This window comes from Pteropus medius, unplaced genomic scaffold, assembly GCF_902729225.1.
Source record: "Pteropus medius unplaced genomic scaffold, Ma_sr-lr_union100, whole genome shotgun sequence".
Taxonomy (NCBI): Eukaryota; Metazoa; Chordata; class Mammalia; order Chiroptera; family Pteropodidae; genus Pteropus; species Pteropus medius.
Window position 1 is genome coordinate 1,700,300 of NW_024342475.1, and position 10,261 is coordinate 1,710,560.

At 55.7% G+C, this 10,261-nt stretch overlaps 1 protein-coding gene across 1 annotated transcript; it reads right to left on the reverse strand.

Moving 5' to 3' along the window:
• Positions 1 to 2,200: 2,200 nt before the first annotated feature.
• MYPOP (Myb related transcription factor, partner of profilin) lies at positions 2,201 to 9,593 on the reverse strand. The gene is given in 6 exon segments (XM_039866251.1): positions 2,201 to 2,936; positions 2,938 to 3,042; positions 3,044 to 3,107; positions 3,110 to 3,457; positions 8,210 to 8,760; positions 9,507 to 9,593. Coding segments are annotated over 5 exon segments (1,146 nt in total). The 5' UTR covers positions 8,709 to 8,760; positions 9,507 to 9,593; the 3' UTR covers positions 2,201 to 2,806.
• Positions 9,594 to 10,261: the final 668 nt, after the last annotated feature.

Here is a 10,261-nt window from a genome sequence, read left to right on the forward strand (position 1 = left end):
GCGATACGAACGGTCAGAGCTACCACGGATTCAAATGGTAGGGAGCGGACGGGCTTCCGGGCGTCCAGTTTCTGCTCCGACTTGCTGTGCAGCTTTCGGCAAAAGTCTTGCCCTCTCTGAGGCGCAGTTTCCCGCCCATCAAAGGTAGGCCAATGACCCGTGAGGAAGGCAGCCGCTCCTGGGGCGGGGCGGAGGGGCCCTGATTGGATGGTTTACGGGTGGAAGCCGGCAATTTGGTGGTGGCGGTGGGGTTGTCCACTTGGCACTTCGTCTCGCCCAGAGCTTTCAGTATCAAAACTCTGACCCGGGCCAGCAATAGCTGGAGAACAAGAGAGGACTGAAGGCCCCTAGGCCAGGCGTGTGCCTCAGTTGCCTCATCTGCTAAAGGGAGCAGTCGAGCGCCCTGCAACTCTGTTCTAGCTCTGCGGGCGCGCTCTGGTGTCCAAAGGGTTACGCTCTCAGTGTCTCCGCCCCCTAACCTCACTACAATTCCCAAAATACTCTGCGGAGCGGACAAACTGACGCACTTCCGCTGTGTGGTTGGGGGAGGCCTTCCCGGTTCCCGCTGCCCGTCCTACTCCCGGCCCCCCAGGCCGGTCAGTTGATGGAGTCTCTTTCCATGTTTTTGGAGCACGGAGTTGAGGGGATCCTCCCCCTTCCTAGTCTGGGGAAAGGGAAGGAGGCCGGAGATGGCAAGAGCTGAGGGGGGTAGTTTCTGGGGGAGAGCAGGCGCCAGACCACCTTTCTCCAGCCTTGGGTGCTTAGTACCTAATAGGCCCAAGCAGGCTCTGGGGACCCTCATGTTTTTTACTTCCCGCGTCGCGGTCAGTGCTAAGCGGAAGGTGTGAGGGCTGGGGCGGGAAGACGGGTCTCCAAGTTCTAACCCACATCAGCCTCTTCCCTGCTAAGTCTTGGCCCATGTTGATATTTATCTTGTCAAGAGTTGCATTTATTAGTGTTTTTCAAACTAATCAGGGGCCGCTTACTTCCCCCCCACCCCACAGCAACCATAGCCCCTGATTTTGTTACCCACCTGTTGTTAACTTTTTGGGGAGAAATTGACTCCTGTGAAAAAAACTTACCTACTTTTGCCTCATCCTAAGCTACATGATGTGCTAATCATGAGTTTTATTTACTAGCTACATTTTTAGAAAATAAGTTAAAACTACATGGAACTATTAAAAAGGCCATCTGTCTATCACTGAAAATGACCTTTGGGCCATTCTTTAGTAAACACTAGTGGGAGTGAAGAGTTCCAGCCACAGGCTGACCCCTGACAAATTTAAGGCATGTTCCTTAACTTACCAGGAAAAAAAATGGAGACTCCTAGATTCTGCTTTCCACTGGGTACCTTCAGGTTAATATGCATGTAAATGCTAAGCCTGGTGCCTGCCCAGAAATGAAGCACCATAAATGGAAGTTTTTGTTTTTAATTATTTCAAATATTCAACCCCTCTTTAATGTTGGGCGATGCTGAGGACACAGCAGAGACTGAGATTGGCTCAGGCCTTGCCCTCAGGCTGGTGATGGAGGCAGACGTTCGACTTAAATTTACTCAAATGATTATTTAACTGCATTTTTAATAACTGCTGGCGAGGGTGGGGATGGGGGTATCAGGAAAGGCTTTCCTGAGGAGGTGATATTTGAGCCGAGACCTGAAAGATAAACAGAATCTAGTTGCAGGAAATAAGACTCTTAAACTACCAAGATGCCCACTTTACAGATGAGGAAAACGGAGACCCATGGTCACATAGCCGGGTAGGGCAGCACCAGGGGCGGAGCCAGGTCTGAGTCCGGGGTGGTGGTCATCCATCTGGCTCCAGGTTCTACAGCAGGTGTGAGAGTAAGCGAGCCAGTTCCTGCCTTTGTGAACTATGGAGGAAACATGCCTTAAACAGACAAAGGCACTTCTTCATTTGGGGACATTATGGAAAAGAACCACAAGACACAGAAAAAAAATCTAAGAATCCTAGTCTGGGGAGGGAATCCAAGATGTTTTCCTGGAGATGACATTTCAGTGGTATCTGAAGGATGAGTAAGTAGGAATAAGATTTGAACACTGACATGATGGCTTTAAGAACAAAAATTGACTAGAAAACCACCAGCCTCCAACTACGAGGGGGTGTCACCTGCCCTTGGAGGGGTGGAGCAGGTGTAGGTGCTGGAATCCCAGGCCTGTCTCAGCCAGAACCCCGAGTAATTGTATTAAAAATAAGTTTATTGATATCTTGTCACCACTGAGGAGAAAGGAGGGGTTGAGCTCTGGGGGTCGGAGGCTGCGACAGGAGGCAGAGGGCCCCCGGATACCTCCCCGGCAAGAACGCGCCCCCTCTCCCCCGGGGTGCAGATGGCTGAACCCTCACAGTCATCCACACTCTGATTTGACTCGCAACCCCAACTCCCTCCAAAGTCTGGGCTGGGGAGGTAAGGAGTCCCCACAGGTCGATTCTCTTCAAGTCAAGACCAGGAGTGGTTAGGGAAGGGGCTGTGTGCAGACCTGCAAGGTCCCCTCTGCAACCCACAGAGGGTGATAATAAATAACGTAAAATTGATGGCTTAGAGGTCAGGGTTAAGGGAGGCAGCCAGGCAGACAGCGCTGTGCTGGAGAGAGGGCTGGGGGGCCCATCCAGAAGGCCCCCCACGAATCAGGCACTAACTAGTAGAGGGCATGGGGTGCTCGTGCCCCTGCAGCAGGGAGCCAGGGTGCGGCTGGCGTGGGGAAGGTGCATGGCCCCCCTCCACTGAGCGAAGCTGGGAGAGGAGGTGCAGGCGGACGAGTAGACAAGCTGGAACCCCATGGCAGACTTCACGGAGATTTCCACCGCCCCCGCCTCTTCCGTGTAGGAAAACCTTTCCTCCTCTTGTGTGGGGGGGAGTCATGGGGAGGAAGTGGGGCTGGGGATGGGGGCCCCTCCTCACTCCCTGGGGCGATGATCACCCCTGGCTGCCACCATAGCCCGATCCACCACAGCAGCCACCACAGACACGGGCTCTGGGGTGATCTCCACCTTGGGGTGGGCAGGGCAGACCTGAGGTGGGGGCAGGGTGGGGGCAGAGGTGGGGCAGCGGGTCGACTGGGGTTCCCGGCAGAAGGGGCAAGGCTGAGGGGCCTCGCTCAGTTTGGTCAGTCCCTGTAGCGGGGTGCCAACTCGGATGGCGTTGGAGTCTCCTGCCGCAGGAGTCCAGAGGAGTCTGAGGCGGGGCATGGGCGGAGGCAGTGCAGGGGGTAGGGGACTGGGGGGCGAGGGTGCCACTTGGACCTGCTGGGGTGGTGGAGGTGGAGGGGCTGGGGGTGGTGGAGACAAGGCCAGGCAGGGCAGCTGGACGGTCTGCAGGGCCGGCGGGGGCGAAGACTCACGCTCCTTGGGCGGTGGGCAGCCCCCTTCCTGGGGGTTGCAGGAGGGCCGGGCCCAGGGCTCCGGGCTGCTGGAGCCCCCCTTGCTGTGGGCTGGTGTATCTGTGGACAGAGAGATGTAAGAAAGGTGAGTGGGACCCCGCAATGCTGTCTCGATTTCCCTCGTCCACCTCCCGCCCGCCTCCGCCCCAGCGCCATCCTTTTAAAACTTAAGTCAGACCATGCCTTGCAACAGAAGCCTTCATACCCGGAGAAGAGAATCAATATATTTAATGATAACCTGGTAGCCCAGGCCATCCTTAGTGAAAACAGGGTCCTGGGGGTCCCCAGCTGAGCCAGGCAAAGCCAATGTTGTAGAAGACTCTGAACCATCTGGATACTCAGCTGCCCTTACACCTCTCGGGCCTCACTGCTGGACCCTGGGGAGATCTGTGGGGCCTGGGAGAGAGGTGCTGTGGCTGGAGCAGTAGCAGGGACTTCTCGAGGCTGGGAGTAGGGTCTGTCCCCTACCGCGATGGCAGGATTTCAGTCTTAGCTCTGGTCTGTGCCAGTTCAACCCCAAGCCTGCTGGGCATCCTGTCTCCTCTCACCTGGGATCTATCTCATTCATGCTTGTGAACTTGAACACAGTCCCCAGGCAGCAGCTCCCAGATTTCTAGGCCCAGCCTGAACCTCTCCCTCCAGCTAGCTGTGTACTCAGCAGAGCCCCTTGATCATCTAATGACACCTCAAACTCACTTGCCCAGAGCTGAGCTCCTGGTGCTCCCCAACCTTCTCCTCCCTCAGCCGCCCCCATCTTGGCTGATGTCGGCTCCATCCTTCCAGCGGCTCAGGCCAAAAACTTTCTTTTTCTCTCCCAAGACCCCATCCATGTACAAATACCATCGGCTCTGTCTCCAAAGTAATTCAACATCCAACCTCTCTGTCCACCTCCACGGCCCCACAGTGGTCCAACGAGCATCTCCTACCTGGACGATGGCAGTTGCCTCCCCACTGGGCTCCCTGCTTCCACCCCTGCCCCTTACAATTTGTTTTTCTACCAGGGCCTCAAGGGTCCAAACTAAAATACACGTCAGTTATGCTACAGGAAAGAAGCCGGTCAACATTTATATGAAATGTCCAAAACAGGCAAATCTACAGAGATAGAAAGTAGGTAGTGGTTGGTTGCCCAGGGCTGGGCGGAAATTGGGGGGATGAGGGCAGAGTGATGCCTAAGACATAAGGGGCTTCTTCTTGGAGTGATGAAAATGATCTGAAATTGACGGTAACAACGATTACACAACTCTGAATACGCTAAAAGCCACCGAACTGTAGACTTGAAATGGGCGGGTTGAACGGTATGGGAATTCTAGCTCAATAAAGAGGTTTAAAAATGCAAGTCAGATGTCGCCTTTCTCCGCCTAGAGCCTGCCTGTGGCTCTTATCGCATCAGAAAAAAATGCAAAGTCCTCAAGGACCCCAAGGTTCTGCACCATCTGCCTCCCCGACTTCATCTCCCTCCCCTCTCACTTTATCTTGCTCACCTGGCTCCACCACCTTGGCCTTCTTGTTGGCCCTCAAACACATCAGCCCGTGCCTGCCTCAGGGCCTTTGCACTGGCCATCCCCTTGGCTTGGAAAGGTCTTTCCTCAGACACTTGCCTGGCTCCCTCCTTCACCAACCCAGGCCTCTGCTCGAAGGTGGCTTCCTTGATCCCCCTCCATCTAAAGTAGCTTCTAACCTTGTCCTTTTCTCTCCTAACCCTGCACGATTTCTTTTTATCGCACTTATCTCCCCGTGGCATGGGATCGCTCTCTGTGCGTTGCCAGCTCCATCAGGCAGGGCTTTGTTTTACTCGCCGCTGTTAACCGAGCACTTACAACAACATCCAGCACAATTTTTTTTTTCTTTAATGATAAGAGAACTGTGGCTTCCAGGGAGTCAGCGCTGATTGGGCCGCCAGGCCGCAGGACCTTGTGGCAACACTCCCCCAGCTCCCCAGCACCTACAGAGGACAGTCCGGCCTCTCTCTGCCCACTTTTATCCTTCATCCTCGCCTCGGGGCCAGTGTACAGGCAGCTCCCTCCACCGGGATCGGCCCCCACCCCCGGCATCGCCCCTGTCAGATACTGAACATCTGAGCTGTCCACTGTTCCTTCCTCAGGGAAGCCTGTCTCTCTGCTCCTAGGTCACGTCAGAGCTCCTTGCACTTCTTTTGAAATCAGCCGGCCACCTCCAGTCCTGAATGCTGGGGGTCCAGACTCCCTGCGCTGGGAGACAGACAATGACCACAGTTAACCAGTCGCTGGACACTTTCCAGGCCAGGCCCTGGGCAAAGCAGCTAAGCTCTCCTACATTTTTTTCAGAATCCTCTCAGCCATTCTCTGGGGTGGGTGCTATCATTATCACCCCATCCTACAGGGAAGGGGGCTTGAGGCCCAGAGAGGCATCACAGAGCTGGCGAATGGTAGAAGGATTTTAACGTAGGCAGGCTCCAGAGCCCGCGCTTTTAACCAGCCTCGGGCAGGGTCTGTGGGTCTCACTCAGGGTGGCGAGTTTCACTCACAAGGGGTACGAGAATTGCAGCCACTTGGAAATATGGCTTTTTGTCTACCAAGTAAAAGGAGCAACAAAAAGTGGCCCAGCCTTCACACGTGCAGGGCTCACAGGAGTGAAAGTCATATTTATTTACAACCCTTGGGCCTCAGTTTCCCCAGCTGTAAATGGGTATGTGTGAGAGTACGGGACTAAGGGACACAATAACAGAACATCTCCTGGGAGCCACTACAGGGAGTCACTGGATCACCAGGGCACAGGGCTTAGGCCAGTGTCCGGCACACAGAAAATTCTCAATGTTGTTTTCCTATTGTTCTTTCAAACATTAGGTCAGAAAGAAATGGTCCTTAGCTCTCCCTCCACTGTCAAGGAAGACACCTCAGGCTCCCCAGGCTCTGTTTTCCAGTCCCTCAATCAGATCGGTTTCTCTTTTGTTTTACAGGGTGGGTAATCTCTACGTGAGATTCTAATCAAGGTGGCTTCAAGCACATGCGTGCCTCAGGGCCTTTGCTTACGCTAGCTGGAGGGCTTATTTCCAGATATCCACCCGGCTCAATCTCTCCATTCAGGTCTCTGCTCAGATTTTACCTCCTCGCTGAAGCCCTGCCTTACTACCCTGTCTAGGCAGCCCTCCTTCCATTGCTCGCTATCCTCTTAACGTTTTTCTTAGTTCTTATCCCCTCCTGCGTAAGATGTGTTTTGAGTTACTTGTTTGTAGTCTGTCTCCCATAACCAGAATGTCAGCTCCATAAGGAAAGGGAAATTGTCTTTTTCTACACAGTATTCCCAGCGTCTACAACAGTGCCTGCCTCAGAACAGGTGCTCAATGAATATCTGTTGGCTGAATGAAGGAATAAAGGGGTTATACAGCTTTTGAAAAATAAGTTTGCCACGACTACTCTGGTTCAATGGAGCCGTTTCACAGAAACACTGAGGTTTGACTCACACTGAGAACAAGGGTCCCAGGTGATTGTGTCTCTCTCCTGCTTAAGATATTTTCATGACTCCCAAATGCCCTCAAGATAAAGTCCAAAGTCTGACCTTCACTTACAAGCTGAATGTGTGATCTAATTCTCATTAACTCTCAGTCAATATCAATTGTTGTTATTGCCGGACAATCCAGCCCAGTAGTTAAGTGGACTGTGAGTTGGACACAACCTGTATTCCAGTTTCAACTCTACGATTTACTTGCTGTGTGACCTTGGGCGGGTGAATAAACCTCTCTTACTCACATGATCCCGAAGCCGACCTCTCAAACCTCATCTCAAAAAATTTCCTTTCTTCAGTCTGTCAACTCCCCCCTCACTACCCCCAACTGAGAAACTTCAGATTCCTAAACTGGCCAAGCTTTCTTGCCTTTAAGCCACTGCGCATGCTGTTCTGTCTACCAGGAACACTTTCTCAACTCTATCTTCAGTGTATCTCAGCCCTAATGTTTCCTCCTCCAGGAAGCCCCCCTTGACCTCCCAGCCTGGATCAGGTGCCCCCCTGGACTCCTATAGCCCAGCCCTGCCCACTCTGAGTCATCATTGTCTATGCATGGGTCTGTTCCCCCACTGGACTGTAAGCCCCAGGAGAGCAGGGCTGAAGATGTCTCAGTCACCACTGTGTCCCCAACATTGCCCAGCACAAGGAAGATGCCTGGGGAATAGCTGTAAAAGAAATAATCCAGAGTCAAGACTAAGTGGGAAGTCTCGTACCCAGCTCTTCATACCTCCTCTACTTGGGGCATGACCTTGAGAAAGTTACCAAACCTCCGAATCTCTGATTTATTAAATGGTGAAATAGTTTGTACCTCACAGCATTGGCAAGTATACCAAAAGCCAACAATGAATGTTCAGTTCAGGAGGCCACGTACAAAGCAATTTCTGCCTATTAGTTTATTTAATCTTCACAGTAACCCTTTGAGGTGGGGACTACTTTTTATCCCCATTTAACAGATACAGAAACTGACCTGCAGTAACTCACCCAAAATTGATACAGCCGACTGGCAAAGTTGTGATTGGAGCCCCGTCTGCCCCCAGAGTCACGAGCCAACATGACGTTGAATGAAACGCTGAGTGAGGTGTGGACTCTGGGGCCAGGCCGTGTACATCCAGGTTCCTTTCCTGACTCTGACAGTCACTAGCCGTGGGGCCCGACACAAGTCATTTCACTTTTCTGAGCCTCAGTTTCCCCAAGTTTAAAATGGGGATAAAAACAGTATCCACGTCACAGGGTTGTGGTGAGACTCTGATGAGCCACATGAAGGACTTGGACCCGTGCCTGGCACACAGCACACTCTGTGACTCTTGCTAAGGTGATGGTGAAGGAACTCACCTGCCCGTCGGTCTTCCCTGCGGTCCTCGGACAACACATAGCGTTGGGCACAGGCGCTTGGGGCAGGCGGCTGTGAGGCGGTGGCTGCGGGGGTCTGCTCAGCCCCTGCACCTGCTCCTGGCCCCGCCACGCCCGGCCCGAGGATGGCAAAAATGGTCTCCTCCTCGGCGGATAAGGCGTCCTCGGCGGCAGGTCCGGCGCCCTGCGTGGAGTGCGGCACCCGGGCCAGCTTCTCCTTGGTGCGGCGCTTGAAGTCGTTCCAGCGCTTCTGCACCTCCTGGCCAGTGCGCTTCCAGCTGGTGATGCCGTTGATCTTGGCGGCGATGCCGTCCCACACACGCCGCCGCTCGGCCACGCTCACCCGACGGCTCTGCGCGCCATAGAGCTGCGGGTAGTGGGCGCGCACCTCCCGGATCAGGATCTGGTTCTCTTCGAAGGAGAAGCGCGGCTTGCGCAGCCGGGTGGTCTCTTCCGCTTCGCCCGCCGCCGCCGAGGCCATGGCGCCCCCCGACGCCGCCGTCCGGCCGCCTGGCGCATGGGGGGCGCCGGGGCTGCGGGCACAGGGCGCACGGCGCTGGCGGGGGATCGGCGTCCCCGCGCCGCCCGCCCCACCCCGGCCGCCGCGACACCGGCTCCTAGGTCCCCGGGGGCCAGGGGTGGGGGCTGAGGGCGGTCCCGGACGACGGGCCGCGGGGGGCAGTCGGAGTGCCTAATTATAGCTGACACCCGTTGAGCGCGTCTCTCGTGCCCTGTGCGGCGCAAAGTGCCACGCCGAGGAGTCGATGGAAATTGGGGGAGGGTTTGAACGGGTGGAGGGAAATGAGGAAAAGCGGAAGAGGGGGTGTCTGCAGAAGTTAGAGGAGAATGGGGACATAGGAGAACGGGTAATGGAAGGAGAATGGGGTGTCTCGATGGTCGAAAAGCACGGGGGTGATGGAAGAGGGGGGCTGAAAGAGAAGGAGAAGGGGGGATCTGGGCAGAGGAGCGCCTGGGGGTTCTGGGCAATGGGACGTCTGTAAGATCGTTCGTTATGAGAAGGGGTCCTCGGAGGGGATGTAGAGGAATAATGGTGAGCTGGCGACTCCCAGGACACTGAAGTAGCTGGGACGATAAAATGTTAGGGATTAGGGTAGGGTCTGCGGGGATTGTAGGGGCTCTGGGGATTGCCAGGAATTAAGGGGAGCTCTGGGGTTAATGGGGGTCTGAGATTAGGAGGGGCCAACGGAGGCTATGTGGGACTCCTAGAAGAGTGAGGGTCGCGGAGGGTGGGGACCGAGTCGGGCCGCGGGTCACTCACCGGCGCCGCCGCAGCCCCCGCCTGCCCGTCGGTCAAGGCTCGGGCTTCTGCGGCCTCTTCCCTACCCCCCCGCCTCTTTCCCTCCCCCCGCTCTGGACCCCGCCTCCGGCCGCCGGGAGAGCCATGGCGCAGGCGTACCCAGGGCCACTCGGTCCCCTACGCCCTTACCGCCGGAGCTTCACGCCCCTCCTATGGCGCAAGCGCAGAATCGCCCTCCTCGGGCTCCGCGAGCGGGCTGCGGTCTCCAGATGCCATAACGGCGCACGCGCACAACTGGATCGCGCGCATGCGCACCCCTCGCGTCCCGCGAGCCGCGCTTCCCGGGACTCGTACCTCGCGCAGGCGTAGCGCTCCTTAGAAGAGGCAGGAGGGGTGCAGAGAGCGCTGGGACCGAGCGGCACCACCGCTTTTCGAAGAGTCTTTCAGCCCGCCCAGCCCTCTAACGATTTGTGTCTTTTGCTCTTGCAGACACGGGAGGGAGGTGGCGCTGGAGGGAAGCGCTTCGTTTCCATGACAATTGCGTGGGCGGGGTGGGGGCGTGGAAGAAAACTGGGTTGTCGCCCCCTTATACCTGTCCTTGCACGGGGCTGCTCCGGATCTGCTAACCACCTTTTACCCGTAGGGGCGGGGCACCTGGGGATATTCCTCCCCTGGCGGTTGCGGTAACCATGGCAACCCATCAGCCTTCCAACCATGCCTGGGGGCTATCGGTGCACATTTTCGTCACGAGGCGCGGAGAGGGACATCTGAGTGAG